We start from the raw sequence: 22,080 nt of genomic DNA on the forward strand, positions 1-22,080 counted from the left end.
AACCTGTATACCTTGTACATAGCATATAGTTATTAGGATGTAGTTTAGAGGTATTATATTGTTTGTTTTATGTCTATATGTGTATTTGTACCAGTCTCGTAACCTGACATGGCTCTGGTAAGACAATTAATTATTTCATATGAGGCAAGGTATCCTGCTAACCTGACCCTTCTTCGTCAAACCTATTACTTGTCTTTCGGGTTTTGGGGCTGTACAGACTTTAATCCGCCCATCGTAACCTCAAACTCAGCTGCTCCATGTAGACCCTGACCTGTTGAGGGGGTATGAGGCGCAAAGACGACCTTCATCCATCTGCGCCATCCTCGTAACGTCGGAGCTGCTAGGTCAGAGTCGTCCTCTGCAGTTATTGGACCAGCTTGTCTTATACGCCCATAAACAGGACGTTTGAACAGCGCAACGCGACAAGCAATCTGCGTTGACCAAACAAGACCCAAACTGGGTGTCTTGAGCGAGTAAGAAGCGTGAGGATCGTCGCCCCAGCCTGTGAACCAGCGCTGCTGATGATCAAGCATCAACGCTGGGAGCGGCGGCGGACCATCGGGGTCTTGTAGAGCGAAAGGTAATGATGACGAGGGTGTGCTGCTAGGAAGATTTATGGATGATGGGGGAGGCATACTCCGTGAAGCAAGGGGACTCTCATGGACAGGGCCACTGCTTCTAGGAGGGACGTGCCGTAGTGCCGAGCTGGAGGAGAAACGGTCTGCGACTTGGTTGGCTACCACGACGGCAACATTGTGCCTGCGAGCTAAATCACGGAGAAGAGCTCCGAGACGGACGAGTTCGGCACTTCGGGCGGCCATGTTAGAGCCGTGAGTGCCCTGACGCTCGAACTCAGCGCGGTAGTTGGCGGCCACCGAGTCAAGAATGATAAGTCCTATTCGATGGCGGGATAGTAGAACAGGGACTTGGAAATCGAGAATATGGTCTTGAGTTTCCAGATCTGGAGTGATGGTGCTGTGAATAGCGTCAAGGGAAGGGCGATCATCCACGTCGTATTGCTGTATGATGGGATTGGACTTGAGCATCTGAGCGAGACGGCTCGTTGCCATTGTGGCTTCGGTGGAAATGTAGAGAGCTTCACGGCCCAGACCATGTGGTGAAGGGAGTTGGACGGCGAGACAGAGAGATAATAAGGCTTGGGTCTTTCCAGCACCACTTTCGCCAGTGAATTCTGTCACTGCACCCACAGGCACCCCGCCTCCTAAAATGGCGTCGAGACCATCATCAAGGGTACTTATGACATTATTCTCCGGAGTAGATTCAGGATCAGGCTCTGCTTCCAGGAGAGGCTGCTGTGGGCTGAGATCATCCGAGAGGGAGGCTTGTATCGTGGCTATGAGGCGCTTGAGATCGAGGATAGGGAGGCGCGTCTGCTTTGCGATGTCGGTAGGGTGAAGAGTGAGAAGATCTGTTGTCGAGAGGGCATTCTGCTCAATGGCGGGAATAAGAGCGGCGAAAGGGCGGACATGGAAGGAGGGCAGAATTTGAAGGAGGTCTGTCATGAGGACGATGGTATATGAGACATGGGTGTTTGTACGGGTGAGTGAGAGTGTAGTGTAAGTGAGAGATGAGAGGAGATGTCCAGTAACGAATTATGGGGTAATCAATACGGAGGCTGATCTATCCTCTCTAAAGGCCCAGACTGGGTGATTTGTAAGTATTCGAATATTTGTACTTTAATACGCCCTTATTCTCTAGATGCTCATGGTTTAGCGATATATTTGATGATGGCAAGTTTGTATGTGGTTCACGCGTTAAGTGACTCTGATAGACGCGGCTAGATACATGACGCGCTTAATTGATCTGTCTAGGAATCAGCCACAGCCCCAAGCGCCACAAGTATCATCCAAGTTGCTGACCCAAGAAATGGCCCTTGTGGTGGATCGAGAGAAGACAGCTCCACAGAATTCAGCAATTTTTTCAGCTAGAGGGGCAGCAGCGAAAGAAATAATTTTAGCAGCGTGGAAAAGACCCCGAACAGAGTAGAGAAAAAAGTCTTTATGCTCCATTGAGTACAGTGGAAGTTTGTGAATGATATCAATTGATCCTTCAATTTAGAGTTTTAGAGTAGACTTGGGCTTCGGTTGATATATCAGAGAACAATAAGATCAGTCACATCACATCTTGGGAAGCAATATTCAGCCGGGAAACCGTAGGTATTCTTAATCTTAATCATGAAATTGGAATTACTTTTGATTCCATTTTTTGTGCTACCAAACAAGGTTCCCGACTCCCCAGAGTCCAAGCATGCAGTGCCAAAACCAGACCCTCCCAAATCGAAATCGCATGTACAACCAGACAGCCGTGGTGCGAAAACAACAAACGTCCCAGCCAGGGGGCGAGACGCTTATCGGTATCGCCAGAGGGACAGGGTGTTGTGGCGCTTCCAGGTCTTTCTGCGGCCAGCCTTGGTCTTGTTGTATCTGTGACCCTTGTTGAGACCACGGGACTTCTTGCCGGTGGCGGTAAGACCACGAGCCTCGCGGTGCTTGTGGACGGGGTTGACGATCCAGTTGATGCGGGGGTCGATGCGGATGGCCTTGTGCTGGGGGTCGACGAGGATGACCTCGTAGTACTTGTAGGTAGAGTCCTGGTTGATCCAGTAAGAGTTGAGGACTCGGAGGTTAGCGCATCGGCGGCCGACACGCTCCTCGGCGGTAGCTTTGAGTGATCGCTGGTACTTCAGCTGGTTGATACCCTGGTTGGTGGGCTTGCCTGTTGGTTGTGCGTTAGAAATCGAACTCCCTCTCTTTCGAGAGCGAAAACTTACCGTAAGTGGCACCCTTGGGGGCAGGGCGCTTGCGACCACCACGGCGGACGCGGACACGGTAGATGACATAGCCCTGCTTGGCCTTGTATCCGAGACGGCGAGCCTTGTCCAGACGGGAAGGACGAGAGGCACGGTGGATGACGTTCAATTGACGGAGCTATATTGATGCACTCTCAGCAAATGTTCAACGAGTGTATAGCAGAGACGGGGTATAAAACCAGCCTGCTCTGTCTCGAGTTCTCTTCATCGCGCACGGAAAATAAAAAATCGACCGTTTCGCTTCGGACACGCGAGAGGAGAACAAGAGATCGAGAGCAGGTTGACCGCCGTCCACATGGGGAGAGAAATCTTGTGCATATTGTGTTGTGGTTTAACGTACTTCCCAGCAGCGAACTCGGAGGAGGAAGGCAACGACATCCGACTGCTTCTTCTTCTGAAGCTCTTCGACGTACTTGAGGGCACCCATCTTGGCTGTTGTCGTCGAACGATAAAAGGTTAGCGAAAGAAATTGAAGGATAAGAACAACGAGGCTTGCAAGAAGAAGAATTTCAACGGGAATGAAGGGTTCACATACCGGCTTGGTCGAGGTCCTGGTGGTTAGTAGGATGTCGAAGATTTTCAAGAGGAAAAAGAACCACCGATAATACAAGTTTCTGTTGTCGAAAATTGTGCCTGTGGGTTAAGCGAGCCCAGGGCTCCAAACATGGTCCGTGCACACTCAAATGTCACGTGGCCCTTTTTCAAAACGACATCGAAGATCTTTACGGTCATACATGCTGTGATTGGCTGGAATTCATGAGGTTGAATGTCGATTTGAACTTCCTGATATTCCTTCCACTGCAGATCAATGATCAAGATAACATTGTTCTTTCATTCCGACAGCGAACCATTGAGATTATCCATATTCCCAAATCCCAACATATAGCTCATTCCAAACAGATCACCTCTTCAATAGGAAGCACCTTCAACACCTCAGCCAAAGCCTTCACATGACCCTGGGCAATCTTTCCCCATATGTCCTTAGACTCTCCAGGCAGAGCTTCCTCGATGAGTTCCCATGCCACTTCCTCAACACCACTGTCAGTCTCGGCAGGCTTGGTAGGAAGTCCACACAAGTCCGGCATGACGATGTGATTGATGATCTTTGTAGCCATCTGCAGCCCATGCTGGCTCATGTCTTCCAAATCTTTAGCGTCTTGTAACCAGCGCATCTGATTTGGTGCTCTGATTCCAGTATCTTGCTTCACCGTTTTCTCGTAAACACTGACATGGCTTTGTAAATCGTCGAGGGCCTTTAGCATCAGCTGAGGGTATGCTTGAGTCTTTTCGGCCGAAGAATGCATCCAAGGTAGAACAGTGACAAGGTCTGGAGAGAACTCTTTCGTCAATGTATCGCGGTCTACTTGGGGGCTGTCAAAGTTAGTAAGTTTGTTGTGTAACTAGCGGGCCATCACATACATTCGTGTCTTGAGCTCGCTGTCAATTTCTTTGACGAGATCGCTTCCTTGATTTTGGATCTGCTTCTTCGCCTCGCTACCTTGCTGCACTATCTGCCCATTTGTAGCAAAATCTCCCTGCTTCTTAGCAGCAGTCTTGCCTTTTCGTTGGGCAGCTGCCTTTGGAGCTGTCTTTCGCGGCGCTCGTGTTGTTTTCTTCGGGGGTGTGTCTTTTGGGTCGTTGCTCTCTATCCAACTGTCAACAGGCTGAGAGCGCGTGTGCGGAATTGTAATAGTGACTTACCAGTGGCAGAAATCCTTCTCTTGCGAGTTTGAGGGGCCATGTTGTGGGATAGAGCGAATGCTGCAACGTCTGGCGGTGCTTTCTTAGAAAAACTTCTCCGGTTCACATAATTATTCGGTCGCAAGGTAAAAACAAAAGTTTGACGGTGTTGAGGGACAGGCAATAATCCCTGGGGTGAGGAAGGGAAGGTGCGTCTTGCTCTTACCAAAAGTTGGCAAGAATCGAGTCACCCGCACCTTCCCACGGAGGTCAGCCATTCTCATCAACATCCTGCAGAGGCGCAGAAGCATTTCTTGATGGGGGCATGGAATCGACAATCACTACTGCGGCCTAAAGGTGCGAAAAACATTATGTATGAGTGATACCTGAGCTCCAATTTAATCTATCACACACAGAGTCTCATTTTCAGTCCTCAAACCGAGCACGCGAACCCTCGAAAGCAAACCCAACTAAGGGGAAAAAGCACACGTATAAAAGCAAATGAGTAGTAGTAAAGGAAGTCTTTGTCATACATGATTCCGGCTATATCTCCCAATGTCCCTTTTTTTCATCGCATATTAGTTACAGCGTAAATGCGAAACCCTCGGGTCTTTCTGTCTATAATCTCAGCCTGTAAAAGCAATACCGTGCCATCCGTGTCGTCTTGTCTTCTTCCCCTGCTCCCTGTCGTTAAACGGCCGTTGGATCACTGATCCTAAACAAAGCAATGACGAAATCGAAAAGCAGATGTTAGGCAATCTCATGATCATCGCGAGCCGAATGAGAGATGCCTATGAACGCCCCAAAAAAAAATATAGAAGGGGAATGCCGGAATCCTAACGCGAAACTTAAACACAAGCAAATAACCATCTCTCGAGTCCAGTGAGGAATAGTTCTGATTCTGCTTCTGAACCTGATAGTCTGGCCAACAACTCCATTATTTAGACACGAGCTGCTTCTCTTCCATGGAATAGAGACTGCTGCAATTGGTCTTGATGGAAAGGAGTGGACTGAAAAGAGACTTCTCGTGGTAGCCAAACGTATGCGGCAACACCATTAGTGAGTGTTGAGTGAGAGGCCTTGAAATCCTCCAGCCCAGTCATTCTGGGGAGCAAGAGGGGAGGTGGTCTGAGAGTGAGGCGCGGGGCTTGGTCCCGACTGAGGGTTGGGGAAGCGCTGGCGCATGGTCTGATACTCTCCAAGTTGGGGGATACCTGCTCCAGGATAGCCTTCAAGAGAAGCGATAGCACCAGGACCGTAACCGACATTGGTTCGGGGGTTGGTGAAAGGGCTACCGAACTGCGGGTAGGAAGGGTAATTGGATGGGGGGTACCCAGACGCCTGCTGCTGTTGCTGCTGGAGGCGGCTTTCGTTGCCAAATGGCTGACTGAAAGCAGGGCGGTATCCTCGACCATCCCGGGCTCCAGTAGTGAAGGCGGGTGCCTGGTGAGGCTCATGGACCTGCTGGTTCTGGCGACGGTCATTGCCGCCCCCGCCACGGTTGGCGTTCACAGCACCGGGGCCGATGCCACTGGGAGCTTGGATACCAAGAGTAGGACTAGCGAATGATGCGGGGTTGATAGCAGACATCCAGATTCGCGTCTTGTAGATCTTGAAGAGGTCGGTGACAAGCGAGTTGAAGTTGATGTACGAATCGGCAAAGTAGTAGAAAGTCAACTTCTTCCAGTCCCTGGGGCAGATAATGTTAGCAATGTTCACTTCACAGTCGATGAAAAAACTCACATCTGGAATTCGGCGTCAAGGATCTCCATGTTAAGGCCATGCTCCTTGACCTTTTGCATGCAAACACGCTTAGCCTTGGCCTCCTGGCCTTCCTTGTCCCGCAAGGAGTGGACCTCGTGGCTCTGGGCGAGCCGCTTGATGAGCTTGGGTCGGAGCTCTCCGGCGTTGGGCTCTTGCGCATGGTGCTGGCTGGGAGGTCCCATGCCTCCAACCGCGCTTCCTTGAAGACCGGTGGAAGAGGCAAGGAGTCCAGCGCTGGATCCTTCTTGCGCGGCAGCAGCACCCTGGGAGTACATCATGAGCCACTTGTACTGTTCTTCAGCGTAGTGTTCCTTGAGGTCCTTGGCGGCCTGCCAGTCGACGTTGTCCTTAGCGACGGTTCCCAGGTCAGTGCCGCGATCAGCCTCAACTATCACCAGATCACCAGGCTTGACAGTGAGACCAGTGCCCTCTTGAATGTAGAACACATCAGCTCGAGCACACTTGAACAGAACGATGTGCAAGAGCTGGTTGTGGCGGGGCTGTGCAATGCTGTAGACACTGCGATGAGGAGAAGGTGCACGATTGCCATACGAGTTGGGCAAGCCGTAAGGAGACTGGTACTGGTTGGCATAGCCAGTCTGGTACGGGCTCCCCATGTTGGCGCCCATGCTGGGTCCTCCGCCAAAGTACTGGCTGGCTACTTTATGTGTTAGCATATGAACCGTGATAGTTTTGGGCTCCAGCATACCGTGAGAAGTGCCTCCGAATGCGGCGGGGTCAGGATATCCCGGAGGATAATCTTGAGATTGCTGCATGTCGAGTGCGGAAGGTTCGAGAGAGGAATCAGGGATAGAGCTGATAGAGGCTTGACGGGTTGGTAATGTAGCAAAAGAATGTCTTCTGCTCTGAGAGATGTCAGAAGGAGAAAATGCAAGTGAGCTCGACCAGCCGAGAGCTGCTTTCTTAAGGTGTGCATTTTCTGCTTTGCGATTATCACCAAACGGCGAGCGGAACCCCGCTCCAAGTTCGCTCATGCGCCTGTTCGCTGCGCGTTTGGCCAGCATATCGCCAGATTCGTTTGCTTCATCGAGCTCATCAATAGCATAGTCAGACGTTTCTGGGACCGTTTCCCGCAGGGAATAGCCGTTTCCATTGTACGAGTTTCCAGTGACTGCGCGGGGTCTGATGCGTGCATTATTGTACTGCGTTTGCTGCTGCTGCTGTTGTTGTTGACGGAGCATAGCGTTTTCGCGCGCCAACATTTCAATCGTTTTCGCATCGGATGACTGGTGGAAAGAATTCTGCATTGATTCACTCGGGCTCTCATCATCGTCATCTTCCACTTCCTTGACCTTGCCAAGCATCGTGCCATCGTTTGCCATCTCGCTCAACATACTAGGTCGCGAGGGTCGGTGCTGAAGTGCGGGGTGGTGGCGAGCACGACCCATCATGGCCGAGGAGCTCATTGAAGGCGGCGCTGCCGCAGCGTTTTCGGGATCCATTTGCCCAACGGAGTACGACTGCGATCGATACGTTTTAGGAGTGGGGTGCAGCGGGATAGCAAACGGGATCTGGGAATTAGGCCCCGGATCTCGCGAAACTGGAGACGTTTGTATCTCTGAGTTGAAAAAAGAGTTTCCACCACCTGGGGGCAGCGTTGATGTTGGAGAAGGCAAGACTTCACTGAGCCGCGCGGGGGGGTCTTTACGCTCCGAATTCCAAATAGTACCACTCCACGGGAAAGTCGATGCACCTGTTCCTCGACCCATCACGGACGAGGTTGAGTGAGATCCCCACGCTCCGGCACCAGTTTCGCCAGAAGGCGTACTGGGATGCGAGGTAGTTGGAGACATTGAGTTACTAGCCATAGAGCCTCTGCGAGGACGGCCCAAAGTTTGAGAGGTTTCGTTTAACCACGAAGGTCGTCGAACGGGCCTGGGTGGTTGAGATGTAGACTGCGAAGCTACTTGTGCAGATTCGTATCGGTGGTCGACTTCGTCGTCTGAGCTAGCGAGAGCCTCAGAATCAGGCGTGGATGTCCTTGCGTGCAACTTATCGAGCAGCAGTGACTGGTTGTTGCCTGGACCTGCGGGATGAGATCCTTGGCCGAGTCTTGAAGACGGACCAGATTTGAGAGGACCTGAGCTCATTGTCCAGAACACACACTACCTAGGTTTTTCTTTGTCCGATTCTAGTATCACAGATACAACTGATTGGTGTCGCTCTGCGATTTGAAGGTTTGGGGTGATTTATAGGGCAAATTAGCTAGCACAAGCTGATCGTGTTCCGAAAGACGTAGAGGAAACGAAGCCGATGGTGAAATAAAGCTGTAGGCTGTAAAAGATTCTTTGAGAAGTAATAGAAACGCAACTGTGTATGGGTTAGCTGAGTAGTCCAACGGTGAAATGAGCGTCATGAAAAACGGCGAATAAGTGGCTCCCCTAAACTAAGAGGAAGAATGAAATACAGACAACGGTTGCCAAGAAGAGAGAGTGTATGAAAGGCGACCTGAGAAATGAGGCAAAATCTGGGTCAAAGCATGACCCAGATTAGCTGCAGATGCAGCAAGTGTGACTTACCAGAGATGGAGATCTCAAGTATATCTAAAGACTATGTCGTTACACGTGCCAAATTCTAGATCGTGAAAGCAGATAAAACGTAAGAAAGAGCACACCGATTCCGTGATCGGTGTCGGGAAGATGTAGCCTTGCCAAATTGCAATACTGATATAGTCGCAAATGTGTGGTTGCGATATACCGGTGCAGCGTGAGCCAAGGTGAATGAATGATTAGTTTGGTTGAAGGCGGCAGACTATCTAAACACCAGCGCGTCTAACCCCAGGCGCAAACAGAAGATTCAAGTTGTCGGATAAGAATAAAGGGCGCAATTAGACACTCATTCGTGAGTGAAAGTTGTGTAATAACTGATATAGGCTGTAGCGACAAAGGAGACTCAATCTTGGCCCATTGTCAGTGAAAGAGCTCGAAAGCAGCGCGCAAAGTCCGGCACCAAGAGAGAGTAACGCGGGGTTAATGCTGCACCGGGGGCGGCGATGAGGCAAGAAACGCGGCGGCGGTGGCGAACAGTTAGTGATCACACGGCCTGTATCGTGACTCCCAAATCGAAGCTTGCTTCGACCACTGCAGTCAACGAGAATGTGTTGAACAAGTTGGCTGAAGGTAGTTGATCGTGAGTTGGTGACGGGTGGGCATACACAAAGTGGGCAAGTCGAATGAGGGAATGGGGGAAGAGCCCAAGAGAGTCTGCGGAATGCTGTCGGAAGGCGGGGGAGAATGACAGCGGCGCGCTTCAAAGAGACAGTTGTGGATAAGAATGGTTTGGTGGAAGAGCGTGGCAGGAGGAGGGGATATGTCGCGTGTCGCGGAGCAGCGTTGCAGTGTGTCGTGCTGTGCTGTGATGTTATGTGATGTGCTGTGTCGCGAGCCGATAGCTGTTGTCGTTGTTAGTTTTTGCTGTTGGGCTTTTTGCGTTGCGATGCGATGCAATGCGCCGAGTGTTTAGGTTGTGTCGAGATGCAGTTACCACACGAGACCAGGTTCTAAGTGGTGCTGAAGAGAGTGCGCGGGCGGTATGAAACCTCAAGCTTAATACTGCCGTTGCTTTTGCACTTAGTAGCAGGTACAAGGGTGGCGCGGAAGCTTTCAATGGAAAGCCCGGGCTGTAATTAGGTAGGCGGCGCAGCAGGGGAGGGGTTCCTTTTAGCTGTGAGCGCGCCGTAGACTGTGTCGCAGAGCAGAACAAAGCAGAGCTGAGCAGATCAGGAGGGAAATTGATCTGGAGTCGCAATGACCCTTTATGATGAATGAGAGGGTGGATCGAGGAGGAAGTTGTGGAGGGTACCGAAGTGGGGAGAGCCTCAGAGTAACAAGAGCCTGGACTGATGTGATCTTCTGATCAGGGGACGGGACTGGGAACTGGGACTAGAACTGGGCTGAGGGGTAGGCCAGTAGGCGAGCGAGGCAGGAGACTCTATCCCTAGTCCAATTGCCAGCCAAACCTGGAGAACGATGCGTTAGCGAATGCCCTAGAGCAAGGTACCGATACCTGACCGGGCAGAGCTTGCTTGCGGAAAGCTTGGGAGCATTGGTGGCTCGAGCAACGCAACGCAGACTAAAAGAAGAACTGGTTGTGTGCTTTGAGCAGAGCAGCAATCCTGCACAGTCAAGACATGAAAGGCCATACCTGAATTGGGGGATGGACCCGTTGCTAGATGAAGAGTATTTTGTTTGTTGCTGAGATAGAGTACGGCGGATGTGCAATGTACCAGTGGTGCAGCTGAGCAAGCTTTGTCTAGCGGAGGTCTCAGAGAGAAAGCGGCGGGGGCTTGACGATGATCTGGGGAGAGCTATCCGTAGAGATGCTAGCTTTGAGTTCGGTAGCTGATAGCTGAGCGGGCGATAAACTTCGTCACCTCGGCAGCCAGGCCGGTACCGGTAGAGCTGTGTGTAGGCAGTCGACGCTAAAGAACTTGGGCCGTACAGACGATGGCCACAAGGCGCTGTGAGCATGGGAAGATGGAAGAATAATTCAATTGCCAATGGGGGAGAATAAAGATATTGATAAGTATTATATTTTTCTTGTCTTTTTGAGAGAGAGGGAAAGAGGGGGGCGTTGCTCAAAAGATGGTGTCAGCCAAGTGGTGGTGATGGTGGTGAAAGCAATGAGCCTAAGGCAGCTCAGGAGAATGAATTGGCATGGTGGTCCAATGGAAGCAAGAACGGGAGCTGGGGTAATGAACCATAAATTGGAAGGAGCATCAAGTCGAATGGCCTCTCCAATCAATGATGTTGGGTTACCTCGACTCAATTGTCACGGATGGTTGATCCTACATACAATGCAACATTCGTATTATGAGGAGTCGCTTTCGTCATAAGATAATGGTAAGTTGAATTAGTTGAGTCTAGACCTGTCTACATTGTGCTGTATGGTATCAATAACACCTCAGCCTCTTCTGTACAGTCCATCCATCATCATCCGATGCTCTTCCCTCGTTAAAGATCAAACCTGGACCCTGAGCAAAGACAACAAGACGTTGAGTATGTGGTTATAAATGATATAGATACCCCTGTGCTGTTAAGACAAGGAATAATGAGGCTTTTCTTGGAAAGATCCATTCATAATTTTAACAGGTCAAACAATTGCTTTTGGGCAACGTCTGTGAGTCTTAGCCGTTGCAGAAGGGTCCAAACTCTTCAGCCAAAGACCTGGTGTTATGACATATCAGGCCATTGGATTGGGCTCTTGCTGCGGCAATCGTCGATCAAGCATTGCTTATTCTCCGTAGGGTAGCCGACGTGGAAGCTACCTAAGCTCGTGATGTGTTGCAGAGTGAGTGCCAATATTGTTAAGTAGCTCCAGGCCTGTTGCATGCATCTAAGTAACCTCAACTCGCATGTGCGTGCGGGGAGAGAAGCGCCTCTGACGTGACGTGATGTTATATTTGACACCTTTTTGGAGTAGTATTTTTGAGGCTGGAGGAGCGAGAGCGAGGTGACTTGGCAACGGCATTGAATATATTGGAGTGTTATTAGATCTCGATTGATCTACAATTAGTTCGCATATTCCGATCAATTACCGAAGATAACATGTCTTGGGATGGAATATTGACAAGCAAGACGTTGATGACCTGAATGTAAAGACTGACCCACGATACACATTGACCATAGGCTTGGTCTCAGTAGGCTTGGTGGGTTAGCGGTTGAGATGGTGTGCATGTCCCTGTACTTACAGGGCTTGGTCCAAGTTAGTTGTAGTTACAGTGAAAGCGGATTGGCCGCTCCACACTTTGGTAATTGATGCTAGGATCCATTGCTAACACGGAGGCCCCGCCGACGCATCCCCGACCAACCGAAGGATTGAGATGCCAGAACATCCATGGATCGCATCAGGTGAATACAATAAAAGCAAAGCCCAGCGTTGCAATGTGAATTCAAAAAGGGATAATTGCAGCATCCGAGGCATATACTGCATCTTGGTAGAGAATAGAAGAATTGGGGAATACCTACCCGGTATTGCACGAGAAATAGTGTTAGTGTTGTACTGTGCCCCCTCAAACTCAATGCTTCACTGACAAGTAGCATCGTCATGGCTTGCCCCTCGTGACCATCCATTCAAGGGACTTCCGGATCAAGATCGACTCCAACTTGGCTTACTTTTGTTAGGTAGGCAGTCTGGGGCAGTGTATCAGGAAGGTTGGCCACTAGAAATACAAGGGATGAAATCAGTAAGTCAGTTTGTGCCACTTGGGCCGGACTTTTAGGTTATTTGTTTCTTTTCTGTTACACAAAACTTTACTATGGATTCTAATCCCCTTGTTCGAGCTTTTTCGAGATCAGTGTCTCGGTATATCGAGTGGTAACAGTTCCTCTCAGCCAGTCTGTGTGGAATAGTGACAGTGTATCAATTACACTTGTGCCACCTTTACTCCGCACTCCTACGATGTCTTTTCTGATACCAGAACAATATGATTAAAAAAAGATAGAGTCGATATCAGTTAATTTATTTTAAGTGCAAAGCCTTTGGCCCTTTTTCTTGACCTCGAGGCCACTTCACTGCATGTACCAAAGTCTCCTTCAGTCTCGCGCGCGTTGACTACCTTTCTTCATCTATGAACTGGGGACCATCCGAATGAGCTGGCGGGCGAGTATCTTCTCGTGAGGCATTGGCTGATGTTTTGGTGGAAGCCTCAGAGTTACAGAACAGATGACCGCCGGTAGTATAAGTGAAGAAACCAATGAGTAAGTTTATGCTATCCCAAACCGTGCATTTATGTTGTTTGTTTCTGTACCCTGATTATTAGATATTGGCTTTTATGTTATCTATTACCTGTAAGCGGGCTACAATCAGTACCGATTAGTTTTGGACGTCACAAGCTGATGTTGATGCCGTTGATCTTAATCTTGATCTTAATCACCACGGACTTCCGAGCCTCGGAAAGTGACGTGAGCAGTAGTAAATCAGAAAGTTTGAATAACATGACAGTTATATGCAGCCTATTCAGTACGTGCACGCAGTTGAGAACCATTTCACATTGAGCTTGGATTCTGTCTGATGTCAGACTGACTCTAGAAACCATTCCTTCCATACTACACTGCGTACTATGTGTAGCTGGGTTCAGTACTTCATAAGTGATCTTATAACATGGCCCGTCCGTCTCCCTGTGTTGAGTGGTAACCAGTTCCTCCTCAAGTCGGTTCAATGAGACAATTCGATCAGATCGTCCCATCTTTCAACGACATCCGAGAAAAGACCGTGTGTAAAACCTGACTCTGCAGGTTGAGTCGGATTATCTCCTGGTTCGTTGTTGTCATTCAGTTGTAGGAAATGTATGTATGGATGTGATTCAGTGCTGTTTTATCATAACGTCGTAAAGTCTTGTGTGTTTGTAAAGATCGTGGGCTTATCAGCCAACCGAGACGACCACATCGCCCTTGCATCTTCCATAGGAGCAACACTCGGAAGCGTCCATTTCGCCACTAAGGATGGCATCGATCTTGGACTATGAGGCTCGGTTAGCTTGGGAGTGTCTTTACGTTGACACTATTTGATTACCTGAGGGCATGGTCCAGTTGGCGAGATGGAAGACAAAGAAGCGATAGGCGAGGCAGCGACAACGGCAGCCGAGGTAAGAACGAGAGTGAGCCACTTCATGATGCTAGTGGTGATGGGTAGGTAGGCAGTGACAGCAATCGTGATGGTAGTAAGGCTAAGAAAAGCTGTTTCAACACCTCGCTGCTTGCAGGGTCGAGTAAAAGAATGATGCCCGGTAAAAGAGTGACTATTTGTAGAAACGAATGACAATAGTTTGAAGAGAGACAGAAAGAGAGGGAAAGATGGTGGGCGTAAAAAAGCTGAAAGAAAAAAAAGCAGAAACGAGCTTTGGCCCGATTTATACGCCCGTCATGTAAATTGCTCAAAATTTCAAGGGACACTGAATGCTTGCAAACAGCCAAAGCTCCAAGCTTGCAGGCGGCAGTGGAGAAGACAAGGTGAGGAGCTGTAACTTGTCAGCCCGCATCCGGCTCTTCTTGTCCGTCTCAAAGAGAGATACCAAGTTTTTAATTCAAGGTCGTTCCATCAACATTCCTGTCAAATTCCCACTTCCATTTTCGCTTGGAGAGTCGGCTCTTGAATCACTCGCACTAATGCAGGTACGATAAGAAAAGGGCCCACTTGCGTAGGTCATATTCCGGGGGTCACAATCAGTGATGGAACCTTGTAAATGGATTCTTTTTTCTTTGACTGATGCTGTCATTTCTCAACTGCCGACACACACGCTCTCTCTATTTCGATGTATCACCATCTGTGAACAACCACAAATATTACTCTATTGTCAATGACAGAAAAGATGCTGGCATTTCCAAAGACTCGGTCCGAGACATGAATCAAGAGAAGCAAGTCAAAGACATACATGTTCGAGAACCACAGGTTTCAGTTCGCTCATCCTTGCTAATAAGACATGTAACAATCGATATAATAAGCGGGAATTCCTTAGCGGTTGGGTTGTCAGAGCCTCTGTTTCTTGTCAGACTCAGCCCTACGCTTACTCAGGATTTGAATTGCAGTTGCTTGGCTGGTGCTTCACCACGAAACATCTCTATAATAGCGCCATTATGTATCTGCCAGGACAAATCTGTTTCGATGATGGCATTGCATACTTGTATGCTGTCACTTCAAAATATCGGCTGTCATTTGCCGATCTCGACCGTTGGACAATCTCATGAAAAATGCAAGGGACTTTAATTGCGACAGATCAAGAAATGTCTTGGCATTTCTCAATAGCTCCACTTCTATTCAAGCTTAGACTCTTCTATTCCCACAAAGACACAACCACGTTTCTCTATTGTCTCAAACACCATCAACAGGAATGGTAGTTATCGTCGGGTACAACATATCTAGCCAGCCTTGGCTTCTGTCCAGCTACTCTCCCCCGTCCAAAGAGTCATGACGGTAGTTCTTGGAAAGCCCAACAGTCGAATCGCCCACATAGCCTCTCACTGAATCGTCAGGGGTGTTCTTTAACGAGGATCGGTTGTTGTAGTGCGATGCCAAGAGCCACACGTCAAAGAGTCCATCGTAACAGGCCTGCTTTGCCGACGCCGCAAAGGCTTCCTTTGTGTTTTTCGATTGAAGTTGCAATCTCTGCACTTGAGATGTGCCGTTGTTATACGTATCGTCGGTAGATGGTTTCTGATATTCGACCTGGTGAGGCGGAACATCTTGAATAGGGGCTGTCTGAGTGGTAAGATGGACAGTTATGCAAAGATCCGATGCAGCGTTGATCAAGACTCGAATTTGATGAACAGAAGCACAGCCAAGTGTACAAGGTATGGTAGCAATGTGACGATACTAGACATTCGAGGTATTGGTTATAAATAATATCTGGACTCAAAGTTAAAACCATATCATATCAAAAGTCTGATAATCCTATGCATGACCCTGTAGTTCGTTTTGTTGGATATCATACACATGATCATCATCAAGGTTTGATCTCGACGCCTATCTATATCTACCAAGACGACCATTGGATTCTTCTAAAATCACCCACGTGATGAATCATTGGATCTTCTGTTCAAACGCCTCATCTTTCATCTGATCATGGGTACTGAGAGGAGACAGCTGATAGCGTAGTTGAACAATGTGTAAATTCTACCATCTAACATTCCCAAATCAAACATATTGGTACTTTTCCATATAATCAAATACTCTCACACGACATCTTATCAAACTCCAACCCCCAAAAACGCCGAAATCACCCTTTACCACGACCAGACCTCCGCACCCACTCCACCAAGTACAACCTTGAGCCTCTCGCCATCAGCGCCCCCGTTCTCTCCCACGATAGCGATATCGCCGGGATCAGCAACACCGCTGTAGGCATCGGCTACCAATTTCACATTGCCCGGTTTCACACTCCAGACCTTGACGCGCTGGTCATTGCTAACAGTAATGCCAACCGTTTCTACCCCGCGTCGTACCAGCACAAGACCGTTGATTGCTGCTGCATGGGCTTTGCGTACTATTCCACGGCTTGAGGTTGTGTACCTACGGTTACCCGCCTCTTTTGACATGGCGACAAGTGTCGTGACACCAAGACCGTTGTCATCGCCACCTGTCATGACTAAAAAGCCTTCGGGTGTTGAGTGGAGGTCCAAACACTTGATGCTGCTCTGATGTACTGGAGCCACTTGTACAAGCACATGACTAGAAACTTCATCCCCATCAAAGCTTACTTCCCAGGTCGTCAAATGTCCGTCCGTAGAAGCTGTAAGTGCCGAAAGCCCCGTTTCGTCCACCCCGAGATGGCGAACCTGTGTCAAACAGGCTCCCGTGTACGACATGCGGGCCAAGAGGTGGAAACCCTTTCCTGGTGTGTATCGGTATGTTTTCAAGGTCGAGTTGGACAGTATCATGGTGATGATGATATTTCCGTGGGCGTCCTTGCAAGCGTCAAAATCCATGATTCGAAGGTCCGCAGCAGGGCTCTTGTCTTCAAGAATGCCTTCGCACAGGATGCCGAGTCCTTTGTACTGCGAGTCTAGCCTTCGTACCGACCACACAAAAAACTCTTCAAAGCCGGCACTGCTGAGAAGATAGTCGTCTCCGACCCAGTGAATCTTTTGCAGACCTGAAATATGTAGCTTGGTGGAAGCGACGCATCGCAACCCACCACTATCCTTCTGCCTGGACTGCTGGACTTCATATTCCCAGATACGTACCGTTGTGTCTTCAGCACCAGTCGCGACGTATCGTCCATTTGCGCTCAGGCCTCGAATCTCTCTACCATGTGTTCCATACCTGAGCGGTCGGTGCATCGGCGTGTGCTGCGAGAAGACGTAAAGTTTGCTAACCCTTGTGTATCCGAAACGAACTTTGTTGTGGTCAACAGGGTCATGTGCAATAGTAAATGTCCGATGAGCACCTCCACAGTCAATTGAAGCAATCTCTTCCCGTCGGGTTTCGTTCCAGACGATAAATTTCTTGCTCTTGAAGCCGTACAAGATCAATTCGGGAGATGCGCCTTGTGTGAACCAGCCTCCTTCTATGTCAGCACCAGAGGGGGCAGCGACTTCATGCTGAAGGTGTAACCGAACTTCCTCGCCGAGGTCTTCAATCTCATAGATCCTGTACTTTGTGTCTCGACTTGTCGCCAAGAAGTACAAAGGAGCCTCTTGTCCTTCGGTGGCAGGCAGAGGCACCAGGCCTGTAATAGCATCGCATGTGTTGAATCTAAAATCCAGGATGGGACGGAACTCGTTGCCAGTCTGTCTCAGTATTGAAAGGAAGCCGTGGCGTGATCCAATGGCGATCAAGTCACTCCTGAAGCGAGCGGCAGAGATGGCAACAAATCTTCTATCAATGCCGCGGATATCTGTCGTTGCTACAACGGTTCCTGTGCGCCAGTCGATCGAGAAGTATTGGGAGTCTGAAGTTCCGTGCAAGTGAACAATGAGTTCAGTAGGCCCCTCCCCAGTAGTCGACAAGATCGAGATATTGAAAATCTTGCCAGGCACAGAGCCAACAAGTGTGACTCCTTGCGCTTCAGAGAAGTAGTATAACTTGCCGCTGGTCGTTCCCAGGATAGCAGTTCCATTACCAATCGTCTTGAGTGTATAGCACGATTGAAACTCGACGTTCATATGTTCTTCGAGTTCGATTTCTTTCCACTCGAGGTTTGGTCGGAAAACGCCCACAAGGAGTCGTCCCCAATTTGTCGTTACCAGAACCCGATCATCAGAGATAAAGTCATAGCGACTAAATATCTCCCGTGCACGAAGTGGCTTCAACTCGCGGAGGTTCGACAAACTAGTCGCGACATCTTGAAAGTCAAGCCCAGTTAGCTCACTTGTCGATGTCGATGTCGAAGATGCTAGAGAGACAGGTTGCGTGATGAGCGATATCTTGCTGTCAGCTCCGCCAGTTGCAATAAGTGTCTGGTCTCCTCGGTTTACTACAGCGTGTGCCCAGAGATGCTTGCCATCGTGTACGGCATATGTTTCGGTGTGCTTCAGGGACCCCGATGCGTTCTCAAGCGAGATGTTGATGTTCAATTGCCATTGTTGGGCAGTCGAGTCCTCTCCAAAGGAGTAGAGGGACATTGGGGTTTTTGGAAGCGTCTGGCCTTCTGTTAGGGCAGCAAACTTGATACCCCAGATTCTCGACAAGTGGCCCATGATTGTCGCCATAGGCCGTAGTTCCTCTGCCCTAGGTCCATCGTCCAAACCTGCCTTTGACCCAAAACCAGTTTCTCGTGGCGCAGAAAAATCGTGCTTCTTCTCGTGCACTCCGTCTTGTCCTGTAATGTTCCAGATTCTCACAGTACGGTCGTCACTGCAACTAGCAATAAGTCTCAAGGTCGAACCATCTTCACATGGGAGCTCCTCTGAAATGTCAACACCGAAAATGGATCCTTCATGTCCGTTGAGAATAGCAAGAAGCTCAGATCGACTCTCTGAGATGTGGCAACGCCATACCAAGATCTCACCAAAGATAGTACCTCCAGCCATGAGAACCGAGTCTTGATCCAACCATTTCAATCTCGCAGCGTAGAGAATTGGTCGCGAAGGTGAGACAACAGCGCCAACAACCGGAGCATCACCACCGCTCAAGTGAAGGTGAAAAACCTCGTTATGAGCCGTTGCAAGAACCGCAGAATAGTCATTATACGGTGACGGCGCAACATCGTAGACCCAATCTGGAGCAGCCGTCTTGTTCACCACAACTTGACCATCCGCAGCACTAATTAGCCCTTCAATGTTGGAAACAACCGCGATCTGCGCAGCACCCCAGGTCAAAACTCTCCCATTGCTGAGTAGACGAATTCCATGGATAGGTTGTGCTGAAAAGACGCGAACGCTGCCTACACGGACAGCATGGCCGGGCTGTAAATCATAGACAGTCAGATGGGTGTCCTCGCCAGCGAGAAGATACTCTGCATCGCGGAAGAATGCGAGTGAAGTGATAGGACCCTGGAAAAATTCCCGGTCAAGGCGTGACTGAATGCATGTGAGCTCATGATAGCGGGGGAGGGGCAGCGCAATAACTCGCCTCTGGCATGGCCACAAATTTTAGAGGACAAGAAGAAAAATTGTAACAAACGCTCACTAATATTCCCAAGACATGCGAGGTTTCATTTAGACTCTCGCCGTTACTGAAATTGATTGAAACAGAGGAGGGGAGTTGAAGTCTTGTATGAGTGAGGTTTTGTGTGGGTTCAGTTCAGTCAGCCATGAGCGAAAATTTTTGGACTGGTTCTAGTAATTGCTCATCAACGACCCATAACGAATGAAGCATTCACCTTATTAACCTAACAATCACCAATGAACGATATATACAATATGTTTAAGTGCATTGTATGAATTTGTTTTTAACGAAAAAGGGCGTATATAAGATCAAGCTACGAATGTTTGTCCCATTGCCCAACCAGAAAGAATAACTTTGGGTATCATGCCATTCCGTGGCATCTTCCCCATCACCAATATCTCCTAACGTCCATTGCCTTGCTATACACATAAACAAAAAAAGAGTTCCTTCATGACTGCGTGAGTGCTGTAGCAAACAATATACTGTCACTGAATCCCAAACCCAGTACCAAAACGCCATTAATGCAATCATCAAGTGTTAAGTAAAAAAAAAACTTAAAGAATCATGTCGTGAGAGCTACTCGCGTACCTAGTTTAGGCGCGGTGAGAGTAGGGCTCGTAGGCGAGGTCGGAACGGGCAGTGCCGCTAGGGTAGCGAGGAGCACCGTACTGAGATTGGGCCTGGTTGTGGTTGTAGTAGCCGGATTGCATCTCGTGGTCGTCGCTGAGAGGAGCGTAAGAGCCGTGCTTGTTGCCAGCACCACCGAGGAGCTTCTCGCCGTCGGATCGGCGGTTCTTCTTCTTGTCACTTCGGCTCTCGGGCTTGCAGCAGCAGATGGTGAACATCCAGAAGAGACCAGCAGCAAGGGCAAAGGCGGCGGAAATAGCGACGCAGGCAAAGAATCGGCCGTTGATGTGACCCTTGACACCGTAGAACTTGGCAGATGCCTCAACAGCGCCGACAACAGTACCAGCTAGAACACCTGAGAGAACAACAGAGCCAATAACGAGGGTGGTGGCAATACCAGCAACAATCCAGGTTAAGCAGGAGACGATACGAGAGCAGTTGGTGAAGATTCCAAGAATAATCTCAGCAGCGAGAGCAATAAAGGCAGCAATGTAAACAACTTGTGTCCACTTGGTGGCAGTTCTGAAAGCCTTGAGAGCGCTCTGGATCTCATCGGGGAGCTGAATAGCAATGTTCTTGTTGGTACCGACGAGAGTAGAGGTGTTGAGAGACTTGCTGGCCCAGTCAAACTCAGGCTTCTCACACTTTCGCTTGCCATCCTTGTCGATCTTGCAGAAACCCCAGAGGTTGATGTCGTAGTACTTGTCGAGACCGAGCATCTTGGCGGTGATGTTATCCTTGATGGGGGCACCATCCTCGGCGCGGACCATGAGCTGGGGCACATCGCGAGTGTTGAATTTAAAGTCCTTGAGGCCGAGGTTATCGACGATGTTGTCGACATCGGCGGGGCTGATGCTGAGATCCTCAACATCGACTCGGAAGATGTAGAGAGACTTGTCGGCGACACCAGCGAGGGCACCGACGAGGAGGAAGATGATGGAGCCGATTGTAAGTGCGAACGGCAATAGCACGCAGAAAAAGCGACCGACACCCATTTTCGGTTATAGTTTGGTGTGTGTGTGTGTTTGTGTTTGTGTGTTGATTATGCGGTGGATGTTTAAAGTAAAACGTCTGTCGATATCGGAGGTCGAATCGGTATGACGTAAGTTGGCAGCGAACGAGTGCTGTTGTAAGCGAATGAGTCTATTGGAGTGAGTTTAACGAAACGCGACAGATGATATGACGCGAACGTAAGAAAAGGGAAGAGGTGAGATGATGAGATGAAACGAGATACAACAAAAACAGAGGGCGGAAGAGAACTGTGGTTTTATAAAAAGCTGAACCCAGGGCTGATGCTAGGCGTGAGCACTAGGACTAGGTACTTTTTAGTGATACAGCCCCCGCCGTCCTACACAAGCAAAAGCAACAAGCAACAGCAGTGAGAAGAGGGGGTTGGATTGACGTGGAGGAGTGGAGTGGCGCAGCGAAGCCTACCCCGGACAGGCAAGATCCCGCGCACAGCATAGTATTTGATGACTGTCGACACTGTATTAAGAATCCAGGATACGTGATACTGCACAGTGTCAATCAAAACTGCCTTGCCTTGGAGGCGTCGTGCTTACGACTCCAGCCCAAGCCCGGGTTCAGGTCGTTACAGCTTGAGGTCAGGTTCCCACTAAGAGTGTCACAGTGGAGCCCGCGTAGGGCGCTCAGCCACTCAAGCTTCGCTGCCTTTTGTTTTTGTTTCTCGACGAGAAGAGCTTGGCTTCCCTTCAAGGCGCAGCTTATTCATTTGCTCCGATCACAGCTGGAAAATAAACAATCAGATGGTGCTTATGCACTGGCTGACTCGAGCCAACAACAGGACAAGCCCTACGGAAAACGGACTACGGTACCTGAAGGTGAGCATCCATCTGCAAACTCTCTATGCCACGATCAGCACGACGATCATGCTATTGGCCCGGCAGCCGAACCTTTGATAACTCTTAAATGGAAGAAGCCTTGATAGTTTCAACAGACAGGGAGCTTCCGTTTCCGTTATACGATCCTCATGATGACATTGCTCCATAACAACAGTCAACCATCTCATTTTCTCAACGATAACTCACTTGCTCCGTACTGATTATGTCTCGACCCAATAGCATGGGTCTGACGATCCCTACATGAGTGGGAAA

General features: G+C 49.3%; 9 protein-coding genes across 9 annotated transcripts; 1 reads left to right on the forward strand and 8 right to left on the reverse strand.

The window, feature by feature from the left end:
* Positions 1-185: 185 nt before the first annotated feature.
* Positions 186-1,523, reverse strand: FGSG_00844 (uncharacterized protein; the record flags this gene model as incomplete). Its single annotated transcript, XM_011318262.1, has 1 exon — positions 186-1,523. The coding sequence occupies one exon, from the start codon at positions 1,521-1,523 to the stop codon at positions 186-188; it is 1,338 nt and encodes a 445-aa protein (XP_011316564.1).
* Positions 1,524-2,045: 522 nt separating this feature from the next.
* Positions 2,046-3,416, reverse strand: FGSG_00845 (60S ribosomal protein L15). The gene is made up of 4 exons (XM_011318263.1): positions 3,366-3,416; positions 3,171-3,262; positions 2,792-2,948; positions 2,046-2,736 (listed from the first exon to the last, which is right to left on the reverse strand). The coding sequence occupies exons 2-4, from the start codon at positions 3,255-3,257 to the stop codon at positions 2,369-2,371; spliced, it is 612 nt and encodes a 203-aa protein (XP_011316565.1). The 5' UTR covers positions 3,258-3,262; positions 3,366-3,416; the 3' UTR covers positions 2,046-2,368.
* Positions 3,417-3,717: 301 nt separating this feature from the next.
* FGSG_11839 (uncharacterized protein) lies at positions 3,718-4,571 on the reverse strand (the record flags this gene model as incomplete). The annotated part of the gene is made up of 3 exons (XM_011318264.1): positions 3,718-4,201; positions 4,250-4,475; positions 4,532-4,571. The coding sequence occupies 3 exons, from the start codon at positions 4,569-4,571 to the stop codon at positions 3,718-3,720; spliced, it is 750 nt and encodes a 249-aa protein (XP_011316566.1).
* A 995-nt stretch (positions 4,572-5,566) lies between these two features.
* Positions 5,567-8,385, reverse strand: FGSG_00846 (uncharacterized protein; the record flags this gene model as incomplete). The annotated part of the gene is made up of 3 exons (XM_011318265.1): positions 5,567-6,200; positions 6,254-6,932; positions 6,984-8,385. 3 exons carry the CDS (start codon positions 8,383-8,385, stop codon positions 5,567-5,569), a joined length of 2,715 nt encoding a protein of 904 aa, XP_011316567.1.
* A 4,736-nt stretch (positions 8,386-13,121) lies between these two features.
* On the reverse strand, positions 13,122-13,481 carry FGSG_11840 (uncharacterized protein; the record flags this gene model as incomplete). The annotated part of the gene is made up of 1 exon (XM_011318266.1): positions 13,122-13,481. The coding sequence occupies one exon, from the start codon at positions 13,479-13,481 to the stop codon at positions 13,122-13,124; it is 360 nt and encodes a 119-aa protein (XP_011316568.1).
* A 177-nt stretch (positions 13,482-13,658) lies between these two features.
* Positions 13,659-13,906, reverse strand: FGSG_00847 (uncharacterized protein; the record flags this gene model as incomplete). The annotated part of the gene is made up of 2 exons (XM_011318267.1): positions 13,659-13,754; positions 13,808-13,906. 2 exons carry the CDS (start codon positions 13,904-13,906, stop codon positions 13,659-13,661), a joined length of 195 nt encoding a protein of 64 aa, XP_011316569.1.
* Positions 13,907-16,014: 2,108 nt separating this feature from the next.
* On the reverse strand, positions 16,015-19,607 carry FGSG_00848 (uncharacterized protein; the record flags this gene model as incomplete). Its single annotated transcript, XM_011318268.1, has 2 exons — positions 16,015-19,303; positions 19,591-19,607. 2 exons carry the CDS (start codon positions 19,605-19,607, stop codon positions 16,015-16,017), a joined length of 3,306 nt encoding a protein of 1,101 aa, XP_011316570.1.
* FGSG_00849 (uncharacterized protein) lies at positions 19,594-21,212 on the reverse strand. The gene has a single exon (XM_011318269.1). The coding sequence runs from the start codon at positions 20,959-20,961 to the stop codon at positions 19,933-19,935; it is 1,029 nt and encodes a 342-aa protein (XP_011316571.1). The 5' UTR covers positions 20,962-21,212; the 3' UTR covers positions 19,594-19,932.
* Positions 21,187-21,911, forward strand: FGSG_11841 (uncharacterized protein; the record flags this gene model as incomplete). Its single annotated transcript, XM_011318270.1, is given in 2 exon segments — positions 21,187-21,284; positions 21,296-21,911. 2 exon segments carry the CDS (start codon positions 21,187-21,189, stop codon positions 21,909-21,911), a joined length of 714 nt encoding a protein of 237 aa, XP_011316572.1.
* Between the last annotated feature and the right edge of the window lie 169 nt (positions 21,912-22,080).

This window comes from Fusarium graminearum, chromosome 1 (assembly GCF_000240135.3).
Source record: "Fusarium graminearum PH-1 chromosome 1, whole genome shotgun sequence".
NCBI lineage: Eukaryota > Fungi > Ascomycota > Sordariomycetes > Hypocreales > Nectriaceae > Fusarium > Fusarium graminearum.

Bases quoted from the DNA above. Each gene is read 5' to 3' on its own strand.
- FGSG_00849 (XM_011318269.1), bottom strand. From the start codon at position 20,961: ATGGGTGTCGGTCGCTTTTTCTGCGTGCTATTGCCGTTCGCACTTACA.
- FGSG_00845 (XM_011318263.1), bottom strand. From the start codon at position 3,257: ATGGGTGCCCTCAAGTACGTCGAAGAGCTTCAGAAGAAGAAGCAGTCG. The intron at 2,949-3,170 runs GTACGTTAAACC...GCATCAATATAG, and splicing joins TCCGAGTTCGCTGCTGGGAA to CTCCGTCAATTGAACGTCAT. The intron at 2,737-2,791 runs GTAAGTTTTCGC...CACAACCAACAG, and splicing joins CCCCAAGGGTGCCACTTACG to GCAAGCCCACCAACCAGGGT.